The following is a 27,495-nucleotide window of genomic DNA, read 5'->3' as shown; positions in this document are numbered from 1 at the left end:
TTGCAGACGCCCAGATATTCTTAAAGGAATGTCTCTGAGCACGTCAAAAGATATAAGCAGCTGCATCCAACACCAGCTCTACTGAAAGCAGCCCCATTGAAATGAATGGAGCTAAGTAAGTTCTGTTTGATGACTTCAATGGGTCTACTTCTGTGCAGAAGGAGCCTTGGATATGAAAGCCAAGGAGTTTCCTGGCACAATGGTGAAGGGGGTGGGGTGGGGAGGCCAAGAATAAATACGTTTTCTGAAAGGCAGAAAAAGGCACCCAACGTTCCTAGTGAGAGTTGTGGCAGAAACCAGAAACGACACACAAGGTTGGAGGCCAGCAACTTATGAGCATGGAAAGTGGAATAGCTATGGCGCCCTTGCATTTAGACCACATCTGGGGGGTTTGGGTGGGCATGTGAAATACTGACCAAACCCATTTGCCAGACAACAAACACATTGACACCATTCATTTAAAGCACTATGATACCACTTTAAATGGTTATGGAGCCCCCCCCCCCCCCCCCAAGAATTGTATTAAGAGTACTGAAAGTTGTGGGGAGGCCCTTATTCCACTCCCAGAGCTACAATTCCCAAGCTTCCCTGGGAAGAGGAATTGACCGTTAAACCGCCCTCAGAATTGTTGCTCTGGGAGGGGAATAAGGGGTTCTCCTAAGAACTTTCAGCACTATTAACAAACTACAGCTCCCAGAATTCTTGGGGAAGCCATGACTGCTTAGATGTGCCACCATAGTGCTTTTAGATGTGTGGTGTGTGAATTCGGGTAACAAATGGGAGCATTTCTGCTGGATCCACTACAACGTTGCAGCCTGGGATTGCTCCTGTTCCAGCCTCTAGTCCATTCCCATGTTTTCCATCCCACTTCCAAAAAACTCGCAGCACTCAGTGACCACCAATGACATTCAGCTGGGCTGCTTGCAGTCATGGGGACCCCTTCGCAACCAGCAAGGAGGTCTGGGTAACCACTGTTATCTCTTCAATGGGGTTGGTCCATGACAGATCACCACATTAAAGGGGAAAAAATACATTAACTACTAAATCTCAGTTTTGCTTAAAATTGCTGTACCCTTTCACTCCAACTGTACAACATCTGTGCTAACGACTCTCAAACTTTGGAACTGTTGAAATATATGCAACAAAAAATTAATCCATTTGAGTTGGGCGACTCAAATTGGGTCTTTAAACCTGAAAATGTTAAGCAATGTGGATTAAAGTCATTTCAGGGGCCCCTCAGGGATTAGGGGCCCTGGAGTTTAAGCTTCACTCATTTCATAGTACAGTCGTACCTTGGAAGTCGAACAGAATCTGTTCCAGAACTCTGTTCGACTTCCAAAACATTCAAAAACCAAAGTATGGCTTCTGATTGGCTGCAGAAAGCTCCTGCAGCCAATTGGAAGCTGTGGAAGCCCTGCTGGACGTTTGGCTTCCAAACATAGTTCGCAAACCGGAACACTTACTTCCAGGTTTGCGGCGTTGAAGATCCAAAATGTTCAAGAACTAAGCTGTTCAAAAACCAAGGTACGACTGTAGATCCGCCCCTGGCACTCACTGCTGGATACTGGAAATAAAAGGGTGTTGTGTGCTTTTTTTTTTTAATGCAATACCTCTTAGTTGTTAATTTGCAGTTTCCAACCGAAACTTGAGAAAACCAAGAGCCACAAGCAGTACATACTGGGAGCAGTATGCCTTACCATCTTTCAACAGACAGGACCTAAAAACCACTCTTTGCAAAACCCATCCCCCAAAAACCTGACAATGTTCTTCTTTTTTTAAAAAAGCTTTTGTTTAAAACCTAAATAATGCCTTTCGTTATAAGAAACGTTAATACTGATTGGGGGAACCGATGGCCTGTCCCCAAGGCCAAATGATCCCTGACTTATAATAGAGGTCTTTAAAAGCAGGTGGCACCCTCTTGCCTTGAAAGACCGCAGCAACCTAACAACAGCTTGCCCGGGGCTCTGCGTAAGTTTCCAAGGTTTGAGTTGTGGTCTTGCTTCCCTCCGAGCAGCGGGTAACAGTCAAACCTGACAACCAGGTCCCACAGGGCACTCGCCGGGGGTGTGTGCTTGTTGCAAGGCACTGTCTTCAAGTAGAGCAGCTCGGTCGCAAGAGGGGGACATTTGCAACCCCATCACCATTCCACGATAACGTCAGAAGGAGGTCCACGATGAGAGATGTCTTCCTCAGATGGAGGCCAGCCGGATCACCCTGAACTCCGTCAGCAGCGCAACGGTCAAGAAGACCAGGTAGTAGACGATGAGGCAGCAGCCGTAGCCATGCCCCAGATGGAAGCACTGAGCGGGCACAGAGAGGAAGGAGAAGATCAGGCTGAGGCCCAGCGCGCCGGCCAGGATCCACACCAGAAGGCCCTCGGATTCCAGCTGCAAAGGGGAGACCGGAAAAGGCGAGTGAGCACACCAGATGCCATGGAGGACAGGACTAGACCTAACACAGGATAGCTAAAGTGGGCAAGGGCTGTGGCTCAGTGGTAGAACATCTGCCTTGCATGCAGAAGGTCCCAGGTTCAAAGCCCGGCATCTCCAGGTTGAGCTGGGAAAGACTTCCTTGTTTCTGGAGAGATGCTGCCAGCCAGTGTAGACATTACTGGAATAGATGGGCCGACTCAGGGTAAAGCAGCTACCCAAGTTGTACCCTCCAGATGTTGTTGGGCTACATCTCTCATCATCCCTGACTGTTGGACATGAACATGGCCAGCCTGGCTTCAGCTGTCTATGCTCTGGTGAAGACTACTGCAATGCACTGTACTTAGGGCTGCCTTTGAACCATCAATCGTCCCTGACCATTGGCCATGCTGGCTGTGGGCTGATGGGAGTTGGGAGTCTGACAGCATTTGGAGGAATGCAGGTCTGTCCCACCGCCCCCGAGTGGAAGGAGAAATGGCAATGAGAGCGTCTGTACCCTCACAACTAGCTTGCTGCTCGTCATCTGAAGGAGGCAGCCGAGTCCAACGCCAACGAGCATATCTGCCGGCAAAGTTCAGGAAGAAGAAGAGGAGTTTGGATTTGATATCCCGCTTTATCACTACCCGAAGGAGTCTCAAAGCGGCTAACATTCTCCTTTCCCTTCCTCCCCCACAACAAACACTCTGTGAGGTGAGTGGGGCTGAGAGACTTCAAAGAAGTGTGACTAGCCCAAGGTCACCCAGCAGCTGCATGTGGAGGAGCGGAGACGCGAACCCGGTTCACCCGATTACGAGACTACCTCTCTTAACCACTACACTGCACTGGCTCTCTTAGGAGACAATCTGGCCAGGAAAAGCAATCAATCAGTGACCAACTGTCCTCCCTTCCCTCCCCAGTCCCACAGAGGCAATGGACCTAGCCAGCAAACCCAGGCTGAGAGCAAATTCACGCAAGGAGTGGATGTGAAATTGAGCCAGCTCGGCTCCTCACTGCTGGAAGCCCCAGGCACTGGTTTGTAACACAGGAAGCAAAGTCCACTGACTTTCTCTAGGATCCCTAGGATCTACGTGCAACAGTTTGTCCAGGGCAGCTTCAATGGAGCCTCCCCATCCAGAGGCAGAATACCTCTTGAGCACATTTATTCTCCTACAAACAGGAGACTGGGGGGTACTGCCTCCACTGTTCTGCTCATGAGCTTCCCAGAGGGATATGGCTGATCAAGAAGGCACCTGACTAAATGGGTCCGATGCAGCAAGACTCTTTGCGTGAGAATTATAAGAGCGAGAAGCCTATAGAGCCAAGGATAAACCCTCTTTGGGCATTCAGCTTGCGTACACAAGGGCAAAAGGAGGAAACATGCAGAGATATTTCCTAATTCTACTTAATTCAAGAGGGTTCTGGAAGCTTCCCTGTGTGAAAGAAGCAAGCAGAAGGTTCATGATGTTTGGGTTATTCCTTCAGAGAAGCTGAGTACAGCTGGCTTAAACTCATTCTGATATCTCTTCTGTGTTAAGGTCATGCTGACTATTAAAGTCTCTCTCTATCTCTCTTTCCTTCTATCTCTCTTTCCTTCTGGTGTGGTGTTCTGTACACAGTATGCTTAGTGTTAAGGTTTAGACTTATTATAAGTTATTGTAAGTTTAAGTTAAGTCTGCTGCAACTGGATTTCTTATGGACAGTGCCAATCCTGAATATATTAGATTTGTGACCATTATGCTCATTTGCCTTCAGTAAAGCTCTGCTGGATGAAATACTAATTGCCTCTAGTCTATTTTTTGGGAATCCCGCAATGTGTTTAAGTTTTTACTCTGCTAACTATACATCTGGAATCTACTCTGGATCAATATTGAGGAGAGTTTCAATGACACAAGGATACTGAAGATGATGCCACCAAAGCAGGCAGAAAAGGCCATGCGGGGGTATCCCTGCCGAGCCATCGTGAGGTCTGAGAAGGTGTCTGAAAGACAAGTAAGGGGGAAAGGGGGGGACACACATCAATATATATTAACTTTAGCTCCCAAAGATTGAATTTGTTGATGCAGGTTCATTTTGTGGGGAGGAAACAGTGTCAGGGTGGGTTCCCAAACTTGGGTCTTCAGCTGTTTTTGGACTACAATTCCCATCATCCCTGACCACTGGTCCTGCTAGCTAGGGATGAGTGCCTCATAGGCTTAGGAAACAGTTTTCAACCAGGCGAGTTTTCACCATCTTAGCCTAGTATTGTCTACGCTGACTGGCAGCAGCTCCAACACAGCCTCAGTCAGAGGAGACCCTTTTCCTGTCGCCCCCACTGTCTAACCCTTTTAAGCTGGAGAGGCCGGGGGTTGAACCCGGGACCTTCTGCATGCAAAGCAGATGCCCTGCCACTGCACTACAGTGTTTTCCCCATCAGAAAGCTGTGCTATATGTGTGGTCTGTTTGTGGGGCTTCCCAAAGGCATCTGATTGGCCAACTGGGTGAAAAGGATGCTGGGACTGCATAGGCTGCTTGACTGATCTGTCATGCAGCCCATCATAACCAAAGCAGAGCTATTCTGAATTGGTGATGGGTCACTAACTTAGAAGGTTTCTAGACAAAATCACAGAGGAAACAGGCTGTCAGGTATGTTTATATTTATATCCAACCTTTCCTCCAAGGAGCTCGAGGCATAACAACAACAACAACAACAACTGCTATTTCACAATGTAGTTCACAAAATGTATATACCACTTGAATTGAAAAACAAACGAACAAATCCCAAAGCTGTTTTTTAAAAAAGAAATTACTTCTTCTTATTATTAAGTAATTTCTTTTTGCTCTATAAGATGCACTTTTTCCCTCCTAAAAAGTAAGGGGAAATGTGTGTGCGTCTTATGGAGCGAATGCAGGCTGTGCAGCTATCCCAGAATCCAGAACAGCAAGAGGGATTGCTGCTTTCACTGTGCAGCGATCCCTCTTGCTGTTCTGGCTTCTGGGATTCAGAATATTTTTTTTCTTGTTTTCCTCCTTCAAAAACTAGGTGCGTCTTATGGTCTGGTGCGTCTTATAGAGCGAAAAAACAGTATATACATTTTGTGAACTAAATTTTGAAATAGCTGTTGTTGTTATTAATTATCCACTCTTCAGTCCAAGGCCTGGTTAAAACAATTTAAGCACTAGGTTAAAACAGTTTAAAACAATTGACACTCACAAAAACAAGGCTGTTTTTAGGAATATACAACTCAAAATTTCAAAAGCCAGGGTAAAGAGGTATGTGCTTCTCCCCTCTCCATTTTAGCCTAACACCCACCCTGCAAGGTAGGTTTGTAACTGGCCTAAGGGACGCCCAGTTGCTGGGTATAAAAGCAGCAGGAGGGGGCTATTGTTCCTTTTTCCTGCTATGAGGGCCTCCACTGCTTGTAAGTGACTGCGGGTCTCCTCGGGGATGGGGCAGGATATAAATGCAATACATACATAAATATATGCCCAAGGCCTCTTTCCCTCACCTCCAATGCTGTTCCCCCAGGCCAGCAGCGTCAGCCCCAAGACAGTGTTGCTCAGTCGGAAGATCACCCCCAAAGTCCTCAAGACGTTCACCACCTCTGTGGCAGCAGCGTTGATCCACAAGGCGCTGACCAGGAAGCCCAGGAAGGCAAATAACTGTTGTGGTAACATGAGAAAAAGATCCGAGGGGGGGGGGGGCAGGGAAGTAGAGAACTGTCAACAAGGGCCTCCACAAAGCCTCCTTTCCTTTGTTGTCAGGGGGCAACTAACATCTCCTTGCCCCTTGGTTGTGTCTGGCTGTTAAATGGGCTGCTGCCGTATATGTGACAGTAACCTTCATCGCCTGTTTTATTCTACATGTAAACGCACAGAATACGTGGTACAGTAAGCCCACTATTTACGTGGGGTTTACATTCCAGGGATCATGCCTGAAGCCAAAATTGCATATACTGGCCCAATATACCTGAAGGAGCATCTCCACCCCCATTGTTCAGCCTGGAAACTGAGGTCCAGCTTCGAGGGCCTTCTGGCAGTTCCCTCACTGCAAGAAGTGAGGTTACAGGGAACCAGGCAGAGGGCCTTCTTGGTGGTGGTGCCCGCCCTGTAGAACACCCGCCTATCAGATGTCAAGGAAATAAACAACTATCTGACTTTTAGAAGACATCTGAAGGCAATCCTGTTTAGGGAACTTTTTAATATTTGATGTTTTATGGTGTTTTAAATATTCTGTTGGAAGCTGCCCAGAATGGATGGGGAAACCCAGCCAGATGAGTGGGTATAAGTAATAAATTTATTATTATTATCATTATCATTACTACAGTGGTACCTCGGGTTACAAACACTTCGGGTTACAGACTCCGCTAATCTGGAAGTAGTACCTTGGGTTAAGAACTTTACCTCAGGATGAGAACAGAAATTGTGTGCCGGTGGCTTCGGCGGCAGCGGGAGGCCCCATTAGTTAAAGTGGTACCTCAGGTTAAGAACGGTTTCAGGTTAAGAACGGACCTCCGGAATGAATTAAGTTCGTATCCAGAGGTACCACTGTATTCCCAAAACACATTGAGTTCAGTGGCAGGTGAGATTTCTAAAGTCCTATTTCCTGGATGCCTGCCCCCTTTCAGCCCTCTTTCTCTTAAAAAAATATATGTTTTGGTCAAGTGTGTAAAAGCTGAATGTGCACAAATAAAATACACATAAGTTGTGGTCTTACTGTATTACTGTGGGCTTACTGTATGATTTACTCAGAGAAGACCCATTGAAATGAATTAACATGACAAGGGGCACATTTGCAACAAGCTTTTATAAGGCACGATGATGCCACTTTACACAATCATGGCTTCTTCTCCCCAACAATACTGGGAGCTGCAGTTTGTTCAGGGTGCTGAGAGTTATTAGGAGACACCACCACCCCTATCCCCCCCCCCACCACAGAGCTACAATTCCCAGAGTTCCCTGTGAAAAGGGACTGATTGCTAAACCACTCTGGGTGCAGGATGAAAAGGTTCACGAGAGAGATTTGAGCAACGGTGCTCACCCAGTGATATCGGGGTGGCTCTTCGTTCCTCGTAGTGCAGAAGATGACAACAGCCAAGGCAGCCCCCAGGAGGAACACCAGGCCCCAAACTGGGAAGACCCCATGGATTTTGTGAAACCCATCTGCAAGAGAGCAAGAGAATGGAGACACTAAGTTAGCCTTCTTATATTCAACGGGGTTGATTCATTCCCGTAATTTGAAATGGGGAGGGTGGTGTTGGGGTCAGCAAACTTTTTCAGCAGGGGGCCGGTTCACTGTCCCTCAGACCTTGTGGGGGGCCAGACTATATTTGGGGGGGGGGGGAAATGAATGAATTCCTATGCCCCACAAACAACCCAGAGATGCATTTTAAATAAAAGGACACATTCTACTCTTGTAAAAACACGCTGATCCACGGACTGTCCGCGGGCTGGATTTAGAAAGTGATTGGGCCAGATCCAGCCCCCAGGCCTTAGTTTGCCTACTCACGGCTGATGGAGTAACGATGAACGATGGAGTAATGTTGGAGTAATAACATGCATTCGTACATCACTTTAAGTAGCCCAAAACACTTAGGAAGCAGCCTTACACCACGCTAGACTGTAGCCTTGTTCAAGCATTCTCTACAAATACACGAAGGGCAAAAAGGGAATCAAAGGGCCACACTGCCCTTGGGAGGAAAGGCGGGTGCTTACATGTGCCGGACTTCAGCGTGAGGATGCAGACAAGGGGCCCAGTGATGAGGTGAAGGCAGTTCAAGGGCCGCCTCCAGTTCTGATCTTCCCTGTCAGGGTCCACGATGGGCACAGTCAGCAGTAGCACAAACTCCACTGGCAGCTGGGGAGGAGAGAAAACGGGGGTGGGTGAAAGTGCTATATAGCATGTGGAGGCGATTGCCACATCCGCACGAACGGGCATATCAAAGGCCTTTTTAAAAATTCAAATTTGTTATTTAATTATTTCATTAAATCGACTGTTAAAAAAATGAATAAACCTCAAAGCGTTTTTTTTAAAAATAACGACTAATACAATAAAAACACTTAAAAGCAACAATTTAATAAAACAACAATTTAAACATTCAAAGAATTAAAATCAGCAAAAGACAGGCTAAACCACATGTCAGCATTCTAGATAGCTAGATAGGCTTGCCTTGAAATGTTTTTTAGCAGGTGCCTAAAAGAGTAGAGTGAAGGTGCCTGCTTGATACAAACAGGCAAAAATTAATGTTTTTTAAACAATGTTTTTAATAATAATAATAATCAGTGTTTTTTTCTGGGGGTATGCATACCCCTAAACATTTTGTGAATCTAAGTTTGGCTTCATTGAGGGGCAGTATTTCAATATGAGTAGGAAAATGAGAGTATCCCTAAACATTTTTTTTTTTTAGAAAAAAGCACTGATTAATTAATTAATTATTAATAATAATAATAAGCCTATCTGAGTTGCCCCAGCTATTCTGGGTGGCTCCCAACAAAATACTAAAAATACATCAACCCATAAAAAAACTTCCCTGAAAAGGGCTGCCTTCAGTTGTCTATCACAATAAAGGTAGGGGGAAAAATACAAACATGATTTAAAATTCATATGTATAGACCCAATTGTGGCCCAAGTAATCTGTCACGCCTGGAGTCTATCCACTTCTGGCCTAGGGGCAAAGATGGAGGACTTGAGGAGTCCAAAAATATACTGAGTAGAGGACACAATCCCCACCAGCCCATTCCAGTTACGGCCAAGAGACAGGGAAGGGCTGCAGGTTCCTCCATCTCTGGCCAAGGTTCCCACACAACTGTCATCATCAATGTCTAGACTGTTATTTTGTGCTGAGGTAACTTCTGTGCTGTTTCATGCATGTCACAAGGAACACGCAAAAGCCACCAGAAAAGTGAAGTGGCTGTGACACTGTCTGCAGACCCTTTACACCTCAGAGACCATGGGTGTGAAAGTTTGGCTTTAGGTGGTTGTTCACTGTCGCCAGCCATGAAGCAACCTTCTCCTCAGACAAGAGCTTCACAGACTGGGGTGGGGAGAAGAAGGGAGAATAGTGGAAGTAGAAATGTCCCAGTGTGAGGGACATGAGGCTCAGGCCACATTCACACTATGATACCACTTTAAACAGTCATGGCTTCCTCCAAAGGATTCTGGGAGCTGCTATTTGTCAAGGGTTTCTGGAGATTGTAACACTGCAGGGGGCAATACTACAGTTCCCAGAATTCTTTGAGGGAAAGAGAGTATACTTCGGAGGTGCTTTAAACATGGACACCACATTCACATATCAAACATTTATTTAAAGCGCCATGATACCACTTTAAACATGGCTTTCCCCAAAGGATTCTGGGAGCTGTTGTTTGTTAGGTGCCCTGAGAATTGTTAGCATTTGAGTTGTTTTGTTCGGTATTATTGTACATGTTTGTGCAAAGTCCGTTTCTGTATGCTGGTCGCTGGCTGAGATAAATAAATTGATGGAAGTAAAAAAATAGAAAATAAAAATGCATTTAAAGAGAGTAACCTTGCAGATCTTGAGCAGCCGCCAATAGCAGGGCTTCCTCCTCCACTTTCGGTAATCCAGAGGATTCAAGGAGTGTGTCAGAATCTGGAGGGTGCTCTCTTCCGAAGGCAGCAAAGGTCGGTATTCTTCCCCTATGCGCAGAGAGAGGGTAAAGTGAGATAGATAGAGCCGGCCCAGAAAGGAGAAATTGACAGAGCTGTCAGCCGATTGGAAAATGTTTGCAGGAAGGGTTGCACAGAAATATTATTTACGTGTGGAGGAGGTTGCAGAGCTATCGAAGTCATTCCCCCCCGTCACACACATTCAGCACACACCAGGAGTTGTTCTATGTGCAAATGGTTGTAGAGCCCTAGTCAGGATGCATGCACAGAACTCTTTCCGACACATGTTGAATGTGCAGGGACTGGGAGATTATTGGATCATGGGGCAATGGGGAGAGTATACACTGCCCTCGCCCCAATTCCTTCTATGCATGGAGGGCTGTTTTATCACCCGCCTCTTGACCCATGAAATTTAAAACAAAATTTGCGGACTGCCATACACCTTAATATAGGCTGAGAAATAGAGCAAAGATGGTCCACAAATGAAAACCATACTTTTAAAATCATCATCATCATCATCATAAAATAGAAATATATATAAAAAAATTGTCCAGTGGCACCTTAGAGACCAGCTAAGTTTGTTCTTGGTATAAGCTTTCGTGTGCCACTGGACAATTTTTTAAAATGTATTTTGACTGCGTCAGACCAACACAGCTACCTACCTGAATAATAAAATAGACATTCATCTTTATCGTTTTTGGCACCATCCCCTATTACAGTAACACCCCAGGGGGAAAAACAACAACACTAGCAGTAAGCTAGTGTTCTCTTAATACACAGGTCCCTTAATTATTATCATATCCGCCAACCAATGCATCAACTAAAACCTGTTAGTAAATAGTTGTAAACAGTTAAAATCATCAGTAGGGTTGGAATATCACTTCTCGTTTAAGGGTGAATTCTAGACACAATGGAGATGTAAAAGATTTGGATCATTGTAAAAGATGCAGGAGGAAATGATTAATAACAGGACCCACAAAGGGGAGGATGGAAGTCCAGGAGATTCCTTGGAATCTTGTTTTTATGGATCTAGGTTCGATATATGACCTTAAAATTTTAATGTGAAAAACCAAATTATTTTATTTTTTTTAATTTTTTTTAAACCTGACTTAGTTTTGATCTTCTGATCAAAGGGTTGCAGCGCTTGTCGTAAGAGTTGGTGCGTTATCTGTTCAGCCCTCGGGAGACACGGGCTCAAATGTGACTCACCGTATTCGCCTCCATTGGCGCTCGAAGTGTCCCCATCGTCAGAGTCTGTTGGCAGCTCTGCAGCAAGGCGAGGAGAGGAAAGAATAGTTACAGTGGTCCCTTGGTTCTCAAACTTAATCCGTTCCGGAAGTCCGTTCCGAAACCAAAGCGTTCTAAAACCAAGGCACTCTTTCCCATAGAAAGTAATGCAAAATGGATTAATCCGTTCCAGACTTTTAAAAACAACCCCTAAAACAGCAATTAAACATGAATTTTACTATCTAATGAGACCATTGAGCCATAAAATGAAAGCAATAAACAATGTACTGCATTCACACAATCAATCAGTCAGTAGCTGAACTGGGTTCCGCACAGTCAGCAAAACAAAAGCAATAGAGCCACAAAAACAAAAACACAAAATAAATAGCAAAAACAGACAGATCTCAGCGTAACACTCAAACTGGAAGCATAACACTCAAAACAGAGCATGTTCGGCTTCCAAAAAAAGTTCGCAAACCGGAACACTTACTTCGGGTTTGCAGTGTTTGGGTTCCAAGTTGTTTGAGTACCAAGGCATTTGAGGTACCACTGTATAAGGGTTGGGAGGGTCTGCATGCAAAGCAAGAGAAGGATTTCCCTACACGTCTCTTTGCACCCCTCACCTGGCTCTGCAGGGATAGAAGGGCCCGGCCTCTCCCTCCGCTGCCTCTTGTGGAGCCACGTAGAGACGACGACCGTCAGGACGTAGAAGATGTAGAGACAGAGGTAACCTGCAGGGGAAGCCAACCCTTCACAACAGCCCGTTTGCCCTGCTCATCCTGCACCACCACACAATTTAACACAGGCCCCTGTCTGGGTACCCACTGTTACTTTTAGAGCACATCCGAAGAACATCCTTTCTCTCAAAGAATTGTGGGGACTGTAGTTCACCTGGTGGAATAAGGGTAATCCACAGCAATCCTTAATAAACTACAGCGCCCAGAATTCTTTGAGGGAAAGGATGTGTTTTCAATGTAGAGGTCCCAATCCTACCTACATTTAAGGCCCTATGATACTACTTAGAACAGTCATGGCTCCCCACCCCCAAGAATCCTGGGAAGTGTAGTTTGTTTAGGGTGCCAAGATATTCTTATTACCCTTTGAGAGGGGAATAACTCTCAGCATGTGCAATAAGCTACAATTCACAGCTCAGAGAGAACAAGGCCAAATAATAGAATTGTGGAGTTGGAAGGGACCCCAACACTCATCTTGTCCATTGCTCTTGCAACCACTGCCAAAGAATCCCTGCCAGACGGCCATCCAACTTGTTTAAAATCCCTCAGTGAAGGAGAGTCCAAAACCTTCCAGGGTAGTTCATTCTACTGTTGAACAGCTCTTAGCATCAAAATTTCTTCCTAATGTTTAGTCGGAATCTCCCTTTGAATCCACTGGTTCGGATCCCACCCTTTGGAGCAGCAGAAAACCAGCTTGCTTTTGATAGGCCTTCAAATAATTAACTAATTAATTAATTAACAACAACAATTTGTATACTGCCATAGATCTCAGGGCAGTTCACAACAAAAAAAATCACAATATAAAAAACACCTCTCAGTCCTCTATGCTAAACATACCCAACTCCCTCAACTGTACCTCATAAGGCTTAGTTTCCAGACCCTTGATCATCTTGGTTGCCCTCCTCTGCACATGTCCCAGCTTGTCAATATCCTTTTTAAAATGGGGTGCCCAGAACTGGACAGAGAAGTCCAGGTCAAGTCTGACCAAAACAGACTAGAGTAGGACTATTACTTCCCTTGGACACTAGAAACCTGTTGATGCAACCTAGAATTGCCTTAGCTGCTTTTTGCTGTTGTATCATACTACTGACTCATGTTAAGCTTGAGGTCTATTAAGACCCCTAGATTCTTTCTGCATGTACTGCTGTCAAGGTGGGTGCTGCCCCACCCCTGAATGTACATACAGTGGTGCCCCGCAAGACGAATGCCTCGCAAGACGGAAAACCCGCTAGACGAAAGGGTTTTCCGTTTTGGAGGTGCTTCGCAAAACGAATTTCCTATGGGCTTGCTTCGCAAGACGAAAATGTCTTGCGAGTTCCTGCAGGGTTTTTTTCCTCCCCCCCCCCCTTTTCCCCAAGCCGCTAAGCCGCTTAACAGCTGATCCGCTAAGCCGCTTAACAGCCGATCGCTAAGCCGCTTATCAGCTGATCCGCTAAGCCGCTTATCAGCTGATCCGCTAAGCCGCTTAACAGCTGATCCGCTAAGCCGCTTAACAGCTGATCCGCTAAGCCGCTTAACAGCTGATCCGCTAAGCCGCTTAACAGCTGATCCGCTAAGCCGCTAATCAGCTGATCCGCTAAACCCGCTAAGCCGCTAATCCGCTAATGGGCTTGCTTCGCAAGACGAAAAAACCGCAAGACGAAGAGACTCGCGGAACGGATTCTTTTCGTCTTGCGAGGCACCACTGTATATAATCCTGAGACCCTCCAGGTGCGGCTGGACTAGGACTCTGGTCATTTCCCGATTATCAGCTGCACTACTGGAGAAAGCCACAGGTTCCCAAACGCCCTGGGACTTAGAGGGACCTTTTGCCCGGGCTAGGATGGCACTCGCTTCCCTCTGCCCTTGATATATACTCACTCAGGGCCTCTGCCAGGCTGACCTCCTCAAAGTAGAGGGCCACAAAAGTGAGGAAGACAGCGACCATGTAGAAGATGGCATCCCTGAGGAACGGCCTGGAGGCCGCAGTGAACGGCCTCACCAGGGCTATGCCACCGGCTACGACGGTGGTGACAAAGATACCAGCACCTGGAGAAAAGGAAAGGAAGGATAAGTTCCCACATAGCTGGAAGACTGGCAAGGCATGACTGCCAAGCAATCAGGGAGCCACGATCAAGGGTCTGCTGTTAGCACAGAAAGCCCTGAACCACTTCGGGCCAGGATACTTGGTAGACGGCCTTCTGCCATACAGAGCCAGGCAATCTTTATGATCGTTGGACAAGGCCCTGCTGGTCATGCTATGACTGGCGGATTTCCACCCGGCGACGGCACATAATAATAATAATAATAATAATAATAATTTTTATTTATACTCCGCCCTCCCCAGCCAAGGCCGGGCTCAGGGCGGCTAACAAGCAATAATAAAAACAAGTTGAATGAATACAACTTAAAAACAAGATTAAAATACAACATTAAAATATTGAAACATTAAAATATTAAAATGCAGCCTCATCGCAGGAGGAGAAAGGAAAAAGAAAGAGGGGGAGGGAATCAAATTGGCTCCAAGCCAAAGGCCAGGTGGAACAACTCTGTCTTACAGGCCCTGCGGAAAGAAATCAGATCCTGCAGGGCCCTGGTCTCATGAGACAGAGCGTTCCACCAGGCCGGAGCCAGTGTTGAAAAGGCCCTGGCTCTGGTTGAAGCCAATCTAACTTCCTTAGGGCCCGGGACCACTAGGGTGTTGCTATTTATGGACCTTAAGGCCCTCTGTGGTGCATACCGGGAGAGGCGGTCCCGTAGGTACGAGGGTCCTAGGCTGTGAAGGGCTTTAAAGGTCAAAACTAGCACCTTAAATCTGACCTTGTACTCCACCAGGAGCCAGTGCAGCTGGAAAAGCACTGGGTGAATATGCTCCCATGGCAGAGACCCCGTGAGGAGCCTCGCTGCTGCATTCTGCACCCGCTGCAGTTTCTGGGACAGCTTCAAGGGCAGCCCCGCATAGAGCGAATTACAGTAGTCAAGCCTGGAGGTGACCGTCGCATGGATCACTGTGGCCAGGTCAGGGTGGGAAAGGTAAGGGACCAACTGCTTGATGCGGCGAAGGTGGAAAAATGTCACCTTGGCTGTTGCTGTAACCTGCACCTCCATGGAAAGGGAGGCGTCAAGCAGAAGCAGGCCTTGTCCCACATGCTAAGGCACATGGGGGTTTGCAGAGGGGAAACCCTGGCGACACGTACCAAACAGCGCTCCAACAGCTAAGCCTGCTGTCCGCGGGTCGGAGAAAGCCACGACGGCGCTGAAGACATCGGGTGCGCCATTCCCAAAAGCCAGGAAGGTGACACCATGAAGGAAAGGGCTAAGGAAGAAATGGAGACAGCAGGCCCAGTGGAGGGAATGGGCCTCATTCCAGGACGTTGGCTTTGTTCTTTCAGATTTTGCGCAAGGCCAAAATTCGGTAAGACCAACGCTTCTTGCCTTTGTTCTGCTCAACTCAGTACAGTGGTAACTCTAGATGCGAACAGGATCCGTTCCGGAGCCCCGTTCGCATCTAGAAGCAAACGTAGCCCGTGTCCGCACGTCTGTGGGTCACGTTTCGGCGCTTCTGCGCATGCAGGTGACGTCATTTTAAGCGTCTGCGCATGCACAAGCCGGTGAAACCTGGACGTAATGCGCTCCGTTACTTCCGGGTTGCCACGGAGTGCAACTCGAACGTGCTCATCGCGAAGCACATTCAACCCGAGACATGACTGTACAGTCATACCTAGGATTACAGATGCTTCAGGTTGCGTTTTTTCGGGTTACGGACCGGAAGTACTGGAACGGGTTACTTCCAGGTTTCGGCAGTCGTGCATGCGCAGAAGCGCTATATTGTGCTTTGCACAGAAGCACTAAATTGTGACCCGCGCGTGCGCAGACGTGGGTTGCGAATGTGCATCCCGCACGGATCACGTTCGCAACCCGAGCGTTCACTGTACGCCACAGTTGCAATGCCCTTCAGCACCCAGCGCAGGGCTTTGCAGTTGATTAAAAAAACGCCTTCTAACAGATTAAACTTGGGGTGGGAAATCTCAGGCCAAGGGGGGCAAAGGAAGTCCTTCAGGCATTATCTGGCCCTCGGGACTCTCCCAGGAACCGCACCACCAGCTCTGTTGTGTGCCCCACCCTCCCTGCCAAAGGATTTAGTGCCTGTCCGAAACTTTGGTGCCTGCCTGTCTGGCGAATGGAGAGGAATGTGCTGCTGTAGAAATCTCCCTGGCTGGTATGGGGCATACTGTAGAAAGGTCGGGAGCAGGGGTAGCCAGCATGGTCCCCTCTGGATGCTGTTGGGACACCAGCTTCCATTATCCTCGGTCAGCATGGCCAAAGACCAGGGATGATGGGAGTTGCAGTGCAAAATAAAAAACTACAGAGCACCATGTTGGCTACACCCTTGGGCTAAGGGTCCCATCTGATGCTCCACCTTCTTTTTGCCTCTGGCCACGCCCACCCCTGGCATGTGGCCCTTGGGAAGTTGCCCATGTGAAAAAAAGGATTCTTCCACCTCTGGATTAAACCATCGCAATCCGGGCCGGGGAGGGGGGTTCAATTCACCATGTTCCTCCACCTGTTAGCAACAGACCACCCCTGGGTTAGATACCAGGAGACTGAAAAGACCCAATGAGCTTCCCCACTTTTCCACCCTTCTCTGGTGCCTCTGAGGACCCAGAACAAATTCACCAAAGGATACTGCAACATTGTGTGCCAGCTTCAGCTTGGTGGAGATGGCAGATAAGTTGGGGCAGAAGCTTAAGGGTGGAAGGAAAGAAAAAAAGGTTACAAGTTTGATGCATTGCCCGCCCCCCATATGAAGAATATAGGAAGCTGTTTTTTTTTTCAGAGTCCCATTATTGGTTCTGTATTGTCTACACTGCAGGATTTCAGACTGAGGTCCCTCCCAACACAACCTAGAGATGCCAAGGGGAATGGACATTTGCCACTGAGTCATGCTCCTGCGACAAGGGGAGTTGCCCTTCAGGGGGGCAGAGTTAAGCCCAGTCTACATGAGCAGCAAACTACAGTTCCCAGGATTTTTTTGGGGGGGGCATGCTTGTTAACGTGGCAGAAGAGTGCTTTTAAATGCACGATGCAGATGAGTCTTGGGACTATTTTTAAGCAGCATACATTTAACAATAATAAAATATGAATGAATGACAAACTGGAGAGGAAGTAGAGGGAACCATTTCTGAATGACAGCATCCCATTTCCAAACAGCCTTATATCCTGTTATGACCCTCCCCCCCCCCATTTGAAGGCTAGGAAGCCGCCTTTTAAAAACTTGCGGCGGAAGAGGAAGCGAGAGACACCCAGCGTTGCTGTTACTTACAATTTCTCGGCTGTGACCCCAAGGACGACAAAGAGATAAACCAGCCACAGAGCCTGCAGGAAACCCAGAGACAATTCCAGTCATGAAAAAGGGGGGGAAGGGAAGGACTCCAAAACATTCTGTGGCTTTCAAAAAACTGTACATAGTTCTGATAATCCAAAGTCTCAATAAATAAATAAATCTGCTCCTGAACTTAAACGCTCTTAGTACTCAGCTGCACCCTAAATTCTCAGAACAGGTGTCAGTCCGTTCCCTTTATCTTATATTTAATTGCAGAATACTGCTTTAACTTGTTGCAGAACCCTGGGTCAACTGTTAGGAGTGAAGGAAGCTCTTTTATACAGTCAGGCCATCAGACCATCTAGCTCAGGATTATCTGCACTGACTAGCAGTGGCTTTCCCCCAGTCCTACCTAGAGGTGCCAGGAATTAAATCTGGGACCTTCTGCATTTAAAGCAGGTGTTCTAACCACTGTGCTGTGGTCCCTCCTCTTCATCACAAACCCAACTTCCGATACTTCTTCAGACATTTGGTATTGAACATGCAGATGCCAAGAACATGCAGGCTAACTCTGTCTGCTAAGTTGTTGACCAATGTGCTCAGCATGCTCCTCTAGAGTTTTATTTGTTATACACACACACTCCACTTAAAGGAGGGGGGAACTCCTTAAAGCGGTTTACAAAAAAATAAAATAATTATTTAATAAAATGATAAAACTGAAAACAGGTCAAAACACGCAAGCATTCTATATATCTTGGCAGGCTTGTCCAACTGTCATACAACTGATCAGCTGCTAGCCCAAAGGGGCCCCTATGTATAGACAATAACAGTTCCCATTCTTGATTAGACAGAATCATAGATTTGTAGAGTTGGAAGGGACCCAAAGGATCATTTCATCCAACCTCCTGTAATACAGGATATATTTTGGGGGGCAATGTGGGGCTTGAACCCCCAACCCTGAGATTAAGAGTCTTGTGGTCTCTGGAGCCACACATGCACCTTCTGTGGTGCGCAGGTGGGCAGAGACGGGGCTTGCGTACTTCGCAGCCTTTTCACTTCCTTATTCAAAGATGCCTGAAGAGAACTCAGTACAGATCCTGCAAAAGCAAATGCAAATCCGGCAATTTGCCTTGGGCTAAACTCACAAGAGGAGATTCTCTGAAAAGATACCAAAATGCAAGTTCTCCTGCTCCACCTTCCTCATTCCTCAAGCTGCCCTTGCCCTGACCCAGCAAACACCCTTAGCTGCAGCGTCATCCCTTCCTGGTCCCTCTTCCCAGAAAAAAAAAAAGGCAGATCCTCTTTCTTAAAAGGAGCCGTTCCTTGCGCTTGATCAATCTGCCTTCCCACAGCTCCACCACATGTGGCTGCCATTCCTTCCCCCTAAGTAGCTGCCGTCTGTTGCACAGCCAAGCTGAACCGGCTCACGTTTGCTTGTTCTTGCTCAAAATCCCCCAGCGCCACATGCAACCTGTCGGCACCATGTACAAGATACAGCTAATACAATGCCTTCTGGATCAGACCAAAAGCCGGGATAATTAATAATAACAATAATTTATTATTTATACCCCGCCCATCTGGCTGGTTTCCCCAGCCACTCTGGGCGGCTCCCAACAGATTATTAAAAATAGAATGAAACATTAATAACTTCCCTAAAACAGGGCTGCTTTCAGATGTCTTCTAAAAGTCAGATAGGTGTTTACAGAGGTACCTTGGTTCTCAAACTCCTTGGTACTCAAACAACTTGGAACCCAAACACTTCAAACCTGGAAGTAAGTGTTCCAGTTTGCAAACTTTTTTCAGAAGCTGAACGTTCTCTGTTTTGAGTGCCACACTTCCGTTTTGAGTGTTACGCTGAGGTCTGTCTGGTTTTGCTAATTATTTTGCGTTTTTGTGGCTCTTTTTTGTGTGACTGTGTGAAACCCAGTTCAGCTACTGATTGATTGATTGATTGGTTGTGTGACTGCAGTACATTGTTTATTGCTTTCATTTTATGGCTCAATGGTCTCATTAGATAGTAAAATTCATGTTAAATTGCTGTTTTAGGAGTTGTTTTTAAAAGTCTGGAACGGATTAATCCATTTTGCATTACTTTCTATGGGAAAGCGCACCTTGATTTTGGAACGCTTTGGTTTGGACTTCTGGAACGGATTAAGTTTGAGAACCAAGGTACCACTGTATTTCCTTGACACCTGACGGGAGGACGTTCCACAGGGCGGGCGCCACCACCAAGAAGGCCCTCTGCCTGGTTCCCTGTAACCTCAGTTCTTGCAGTGAGGGAACTGCCAGAAGGCCCTGGGCTCTGAACCTCAGTGTCCGGGCTGAACGATGGGGGTGGAGACGTTCCTTCAGGTAAACCGGGCCGAGGCCGTTTAGGGCTTTAAAGGTCAGCACCAACACTTTTGAATTGAGCACAAGATCACTCTCCCCTCCTGCGGCAACTGATATTCAGAGGAGTCAGGAGGACCTCATGACATCTCCCAGACTCTGCAGTCAACCAGCAACGCAACTAAGGGGGGCTCCTAAAATCCCTTCCCACCCACCCAGATTCCTCTACTTTGGTCCTTACATAGAGGGTCACTGCAAGAGGTTGGAGAGCAGCAGGGAAAACGCAGAAAGCTCCATTGAGGTAGTTGAGAAACCCGCCATCCATCTGGCAGTCTGGGTTGTTCTGGATGAAGAAGCAGCGCCTGGAGATGTTTTCCTTCCCCACCTCTCTGCACTGGAGGGACAAAAATAAATAAAATTAAGAGACCAGAAATCCCATCGTGAGGGTCCAGTCGCTGCCAATCATTTATTCACGGAGGGCCAACAGTGGTTGGACAGTCAGATTTTGGACCTGGGAGACCAGATTTCCAATCCCCGCTTGGCAGTGAAGCTAACTCGGCGACCCGTCTCTGCCTCTCAAGCCTACCTCACAGGGTTGCTGTGAGGATATAACAGGGGAGAGAGATGGATGCATGCTGCCTTGAGTGTGCTGGAGGAAAACGGGAAACGTAAATGTACAGATAAATGAAAGTTAAGCCTGTTTTTAGAACGCCACACTCATTTTTGGTTAGGGCATCTGCCTTGCAGGCAGAAAGTCTCATGTTTAAATCTCTCATCTCCAGGTATGGCTGGGAGAGAACCCTGTCTCCAGCCGCTGCCAGTTTGTGTAGATGGAGCAATGGTCTGACTCGGTTTATGGCAGCTTCCTACTGCATAGGGCTGTTGCTGTTGAGATTAAGTGAGGAAGGGGAGAACTATGTACGCCATCTTGGGCTCCTATCAATCAATCAAAAAATAATAACAAATAAAATAAAAAGGCCCATAGGAGGGCCTAAGACAAAGGGGAATCTGAATCTCCCTTATATAAGAAATCAAAAGATCCTTTTGCCCTGCTTGGGAGAGGATCTCAAGGAAGAAAATGACAGAAGTGCCAACCTCTCTTCCCCAAGCTTTTTGCACATTTCACAGGTGATTTGATAATTTTAGATCATTTGGGATCTTAGAGGCCATCCAGCCCAACCCTCCACTCAATGCCAGAGCTATAAAAGAATGCCAGATGAAACTACAACAGGAACTAGGAACAGAGGGAAAGGTGTTAACAGCGAACACCAACAGTTAGGAAACCAAGTTAGCATTTGGGTCCCGCAGTTTTGCAAAGAGCTAAACCACCACCTCGGATTGTTCCCAGGAGAGCACAGGAGGAGCAGCTGACAGACCCCAGAACGCTGGCATGCTGTGTTCCTGGCTGCCCAGCCCCATTATGAGGCAGGCTGCTGCATTCTACACCAGCTGAAGCTTCCAAACAGTCTCCAAGGGATGCCCACATAAAAGTGCAATGCAGTAGTTCAGCCCTGGGATGAAAGAGGACCACAGGGGTCTTCTTCAATGCATTCCTTCTCATACCATCCCTAAGAAGGGTTACTATAATACACATGCAGAACTACCCCCCAGCTTGGCTCCAAGTAGAGAGAGGCCAGGAGTCAGGACTAATTCGGATCTGGGCTTGCAAGATAAGGGTGGAGGGAGATCTATGGGGCAGGCCCTCCCGCTGCAGAGTGAAATAACCGGCTCTGCCACAAACAGGCATTCCTGGCTCCCTTCAGAAGCATTTTCACTGGCTGAGCAGGCTTGAGCTCAGCTAGGTGTCCTTGCTAGGCAAGGGCTGAGCCCCGTTCCAGTCATAACACAATGTCAAGGAAGGCAATCTCTTTGGGATCTGCAAAATTCTGGGAGGCTTGCTGAAGAAACCCAAGTCACATTCACATCCTCCCTTTAAACCACGGTAATACCAGAGCTTTAAAGCTGTGGCTTCCCCAAAGAATTATGGAAAGTCACGCTGAGAGTTGTTAAGAGGCTATTCCCCCTCCAAGAACTACAATTCCCAGAGTGGTTTAACAATCAATGCCTCTTCCCAGGAAACTCTGATCCTTTTGCTTGGAGACTCCCTGTGGGGGCAAGCAATTAATAAACGCAAACAGTCAACCAAACAGCAATTTTGGTGGCTTCTTTCTGCCCCTTCGGCTACTCACGTCCACAGCTCGTCCTGAACTCAGGATCCTGTTGAGCTGCCCACTGGTGTCCAAGTAAAGAGAAGATGAGATCTTGGGGTCCTCTGAGCTATTGGGATATCCTACTGCGCTGGCCCCCTCGGCTGCCATGCAGGCCACTCCAAAGACCCAGAAAGTCCACATGGCAGCTGGCCAAATGTTTCTCCGTCCAGAACCGAAGAGGCCAGCCACCTTACAAAGCGAGGATGTCCACACTTTGTCCACGCTTTACGGCATCACCTGTCCGGGAGCCAGGGGTACGGAGAGAGGGGAGGGGAGTAAGAGAAGCCCCCCTGCTCCAACCAGCAGGAAATTTCACAAATTGCAGCCGTTGATGGAAATGGAGAAGTAGCCCCCTCTCCGTTCAGGCTGGAGAATTCTCTTGCAGCGGCTTCCCTTTGTGGAGAGAGCTGGGACCTGGGGAGAAGTAAAAAAAAAAAAGGGGGGGGGGAATGCTTTAAAACCAGCAGATCAAACCACCAAAAAGGTTTTCGCAACTACTAAGGGGAGAATCGATTTCATCAGAGAAGGTGAAAAGCTAACCCCCCATTTTTTTTACATCACAGTGAGTCGAGGTTTTGTTTTTTTAAAAGAGATTCACGCTCCTTCTCAACCACCAGGGTGGAACACATACGAAAATTTCAAAAAATGAACGAATTAAAAATTGGGGAGAAAAAGGAGAGGAAGAAAGAGAAATCATAGGAGTTACAGAAGGAAGACTCTGCAGAATGGCTGTTTCTGAGGGTCAGCAGCTGGCTAGTTCCACTTGTTCCTGCACCCTTTCTCCCCCTGGAGCAAAGAGGCTGGAATTTGGAGGGTGTCAACAGAGGCTAAAAGGAACTGTCCCTCACTACACACACTGCCATTCCCCTAATTATATCTTTATATGGATTTTAATTATAAGCTGCTCTCTGGTCTAATCCTCTGCTGAAAAGCAGGGCATAAATAACTCATCTATTTCATTTATTTTAGCAAATGTGCATTTCAAAAGGCGCCAGGACGGCAAACACCTACGCGATTTAAAAAAATAAAAAATGCATCTGAAAGCTGTTAAAGGACACAGTAAAACATCTAAAACAAATTTACAAACAGATGTAACCAAAGCAGGTGTCTGGATAGGCCCTGCTGAAACAGGAAAGCTTTCAGCAGGTGTACAATATGGTGATGGTGCCTGCCTAATGTCAATCAGCAGGGAGTTCCAAAGTGCAAGTGCTGCGGCATCAAAGGAAGGACTCCTTACAAGTAATAATTGCCCTTTCTGTGAATCCCATTCCACGGTTTCAACTGGTGCTTACAGGCTATTTTAGCACGAAGCTTCTCCTCCGGTGAATCAGGAGACACCCTCTGGAGTAGGAAGGGTTAAAAAAATGTTCTGCCCAAGGGCCGTATTCTCTTCTGGGTGACCTGCCAGGGGCCACATGCATGCGGTGGGTTGGGTCAGAGGCAAAAGTGGGCGGGGTAACAGAAGTAAACCAACACGAAGGCTGGCTTCTCAAAGAGGGTGAGGTTGGAAAGGGGTGTGGCCTGAGGAGAGAGAGGGGCGTGGCCTGCAGACAGTTCTGAGGACCAGGTAATGTGGAAAAACCTATCCCTTCCCCTAAAAAAAGGTTCCAGTCCTCATCGTTCCTCATAAAAAGGGCTGATTTAAAAAGGAACACAGGAGGTTGTGTTGTCCCGAATCAGATCATTGGTCCACCCAGCTCATCGCTATGCAGTGAGACAGATTTACCTGCAACATTTCACCCAGATGCAATCAAACTCTGTTGACACTAAAAAGCATCTTTTCTCGGGGAATTCCTTTCACCGCCACCTAGCTAGCAAGGTCCACATTAGCATGAAACCAGGTGGTGTGGAAGGAGAGTGACAGAGGTCACAAAGCCAAATGATCCTGGAAATTCTGGAAGGTTTCTTTTTTTAAGAGAGAGAGAGAGAGAGAGAGAGAGAATTCTTATCAGCCACTTTGTTTACCCAGGCTGGCCTGTTCCAAGATAACGGAGGGGATTTGAAAACCTGAAAACCTTTCCCCAGAAGAGGGAGTTCAGCGCATCAGCCCTCCTGTTCCTAACACTATTTTTAAAGCAATGCTCTGTTTACAGCCGGGGCGTGTTCCGGTACACCTTGGGTTTTATAGCAATTTCTTGAGTTGATGAATCACATCTGCTTTTTCTCCAGCCGGTCAATTATATTTTTAGATAAAATGTGCAGATGGCTGAAACCTCAGTAGAAATGCTGGTTGTTTCCCCCCCTCCACCCCCCGTTGAGGAATTAAGGAAATGCAAGGAAACTTCCTAATGCTTTAATAATGCAAGGGTAGTTCATCGAATCACAGATTAGAGTCAGAAGGGACACTAAGGATCATCTGGTCCAACCCCCTGCAATGCAGAGATATGCCTACGGGAATCGAACCTGCAACTTTGGCATTGCCAGCACCCTGCTCTAACCAACTGAGCTACCCATCTCCAGATGGTGCTGTGCTGCGGCCCCAGTCGCCCCCTGACTATTGGTCATGCTGGCTGGGGCTGATGGGAACTGGAACTGAGACACATCAGAAAGGCCACTGGTCCCCTATCACCACCTGTAGGGATTGCCTTAGTTAATATGGATTTTCCCTCTGTGTTCAAGCAAGGAGTAAAGTGTGTGGACTGGGGAAAGATGCCCAGGGGCCTGCTAGAGAGGCATATGAGGGCCGCATTTGGCTGGAAGCTGTCTTACATACAAAGTCAGACTACTGAGTCCATCCAGGATGGGTAAAGGTAAAAGGTAAAGGACCCCTGGGACAGTTATGTCCAGTCAAAGGTGATTACAGTCATACCTCGGGTTAAATTTGCTTCAGGTTGAGCGTTTTCAGGTTACGCTCCGTGGTGACCCGGAAGTAATGGAGCGCATTACTTCCGGGTTTCACCGTTTGCGCATTCACAGACGCTCAGAATATCATCACGTGCATGCGTGGAAGCGGCAAATCGCGACCCGTGCACGCGCAGACGCAGGTTGTGTTCACTTCAGGATGCGAACAGGGCTCCGGAACGGATCCCGTTCACATCCAGAGGTACCACTGTATGGGGTTGCGGCGCTCATCACACTTTCAGGTCGAGGGAGCCGGCGTTTGTCCACAGACAGCTTTCCGGGTCATGTGGCCAGCATGTCTAAACCACTTCTGGCGCAACGGGAAACCGTGACGAATGCCAGAGCACATGTACCTTCTCATTGCAAAGGTACCGATTTATCTACTTGCACTGGTGTGCTTTCGAACTGCTAGGTTGGCAGGAGCTGGGACAGAGCAATGGGAGCTCACCCCGTTGCAGGGATTCGAACCACTGACCTTCCGATTGGGGGCACTGCAGTTGCTATTATTATTATTATTATTAGTAGTAGTATTTATTACTTATACCCTGCCCATCTGGCTGGGCTCCCCAGCCACTTTGAGCGGCTTCCAACAGATTATTAAAAACACCATAAAACATCAAACATTAAAAACTTGCCTAAACAGGACTGCCTTCAGATGTCTTCTAAAAGTCAGATACAGTAGTTGTTTATTTCCTTGACATCTGATGGGAGGGCATTCCACAGGGTGGGCACCACTACCGAGAAGGCCCTCTGCGAGGTTCCCTGTAACCTCACTTCTCACAGTGATGGAACCGCCAGAAGACCCTCAGAACTGGACCTCAGTGTCCGGGCTGAAAGATGGGGGTGGAGACACTCCTTCAGGTATATTTAAATAACAAAAATCAGAAATGGGTCCCCCAAAATGCATGTTTGGGTTAATGGTGGGTCCTGGGCCTAAAAAGGCTGAGGACTAGTGGGCTACAGCACCTAAATCACTAGAGGCAGAAGAGAAAGCACCACGTAAGAGGAAAGATAAGAGAGATACAAGAAATTCATCTTTCAGTGTAGCAGCACCCACACTTTGGAACTCCCTGCCTATTAAGACCAGGCTGGCACCTTCACTGTACTTTTTTTTATTCAGGCACACCTATACTTAACATGTAGAATGCATTTTAATCTGGTTTTTGGCTGATTGTTGCTTTAATTATTTTTTGAGTGTTTGAAAGATGTTTTAAACTCTCTCTTCTTTTTTTAACAATATTTTTATTTTTGCAAACCGCTCCAGGGCTTTATTGCAATCAATTGGTATATATTTTTAAGTTTGCAAAATAAGAGAATGAAAATGATCTATCATTGCCTCTACGACTAGAAGGACGATGCACCTTCACACCCACCAAACCCCCTTCAAGTTAGACAGAACTCAGAGACATGAAAGTCAAAAAAACAATCCCATACAGCTTGCAAAGCTTGCATCACCGCCCTTCATACCACTGGCTGGAAAAATACATCCATTCAGTGATGGGTCAGCAGCCTGAGTCCGCAGTAATGTAGGTTTCCCGACACAAAGGAAATGCATTATCTCTAAACACACCCCATAATCCTTTTACGTAATTCACAATCACAGGACTTGGCAAGGTCCATTAGCTTTTAATGATTTAATGTTGCTGCGCTGCCACCATTTGCACCCGCTTTTAACATGCAAAGGGGGGGGGGGGTCACCTGAACCCTTCTAATAATAGGCTAGTTCAGTCTTCCCCAAATTTGGTGTCTTCCAAATATACCAAGACTCACCAGCCCCAGGCAGCAATAGGGAGTTATGGCCCCAAAGGGGGGGGGGGGGAGGCTGCACAGCAGTGAAAAGTAAAATGGTCAATGGTATGAGCATCCACCGCTGCCAGTCAGTGCAGACAATATTGAGCAGGGTAGATCTAACTTGGTACAAAGCAATTCCCTATAGTTTTTGTCTCCTGGCATCCACTGCCTAGGTTGCGAACTTTCTCCCCACCACCAAAATATCAAATACTCTGGCCTGGAATACCAGCCAAATTCCAACTGTACCTTTGGGGAGGAGAGAGGAAAGGTGAGCTACAAAATAAATAAAACGATCTGGCCACAATAGAACCTCCATGGGCAGAAGCAGTTTACCTCTTCCGAGTGTCAGTTCCCAGCCACAAAGGGGGCATTCCCCTCCTGGTTTTTCCCCCTTCTCCCAAACAGACAGGGCTCTTAGCAAACGACCCAGTGGCCTTTACTCTAGAGGAGGCATAACGGGATGAGGCCGTTGGTCTGATCCCGCAAACAAAGCCAAGTGCCATGCGCGCTCGCGCGCAATTTCCCACCCACCGTTTTCTTCTCAATGCCCACCCGCGCCCATCTCCACGGTCCCGGAAGGCCAACACGCAGCCTCAGCAAGTAAACAAACCCTGCCCCGATTCGGATTGGCATCCATTTCTCCGGCTCTTGCCAAGAAGCGCGCCAGGCGGAGTCCTTTGCCCGTCGTCTCCTTTTCTCTCCCGCTCCGCCCGCCTTGGCACGACGCGCGGGGCGCCTCCGACCCGAGCGCGCAAAAGAAGAGCGAGGAGGCGAGGAAGCGCCGCGCGGGATCGCGCCCTCCGTCTCCACGCCAGAAGCTGCGAGGCTCGGTTAGCAAGATCCTCCGCTCCCGGGCGATCGCCCTTTGCAGCCGGGTGCGCAAAGGCGCTGCTCCCTTGCAAAAGCCCTTTCCCGCCGCACCTGTGCGCTTCAAGCCACCGGCCTCCGCTGCAACTCACCGGCAGAAGCAGACAGCCCACCCGCTCCGACAGCAGCAGCGCCGCCGATCCCCTGCCTTTAGCCGGCCAAACAAGCCGCAACTCCGCCCTCC

The 27,495-nt window shown here is 47.5% G+C and overlaps 1 protein-coding gene across 2 annotated transcripts; it reads right to left on the bottom strand.

Moving 5' to 3' along the window:
- Window positions 1–1,583: 1,583 nt before the first annotated feature.
- Window positions 1,584–27,495, bottom strand: SLC8B1 (solute carrier family 8 member B1). Of its 2 annotated transcripts, none has more exons than XM_028711117.2 (16): window positions 27,404–27,495; window positions 21,792–22,226; window positions 19,844–19,996; window positions 17,275–17,327; window positions 16,639–16,696; window positions 15,149–15,254; window positions 13,833–14,000; window positions 11,862–11,969; window positions 11,221–11,277; window positions 9,911–10,041; window positions 8,100–8,241; window positions 7,426–7,547; window positions 5,894–6,047; window positions 4,306–4,386; window positions 2,926–2,990; window positions 1,584–2,387 (listed from the first exon to the last, which is right to left on the bottom strand). In XM_028711117.2, exons 2-16 carry the CDS (start codon window positions 21,951–21,953, stop codon window positions 2,190–2,192), a joined length of 1,758 nt encoding a protein of 585 aa, XP_028566950.2. In that variant the 5' UTR covers window positions 21,954–22,226; window positions 27,404–27,495; the 3' UTR covers window positions 1,584–2,189. The 2 variants fall into 2 exon arrangements, with proteins under 2 accessions (XP_028566950.2, XP_028566952.2); XM_028711119.2 differs by lacking the exon at window positions 27,404–27,495 and adding an exon at window positions 27,055–27,393.

This window comes from Podarcis muralis, chromosome 16 (genome assembly GCF_964188315.1).
Source record: "Podarcis muralis chromosome 16, rPodMur119.hap1.1, whole genome shotgun sequence".
In the NCBI taxonomy this organism is placed as follows: domain Eukaryota; kingdom Metazoa; phylum Chordata; class Lepidosauria; order Squamata; family Lacertidae; genus Podarcis; species Podarcis muralis.
The sequence above is the reverse complement of the archived record's forward strand: the minus strand, read 5'-3'. Positions and strand labels throughout refer to the sequence as shown.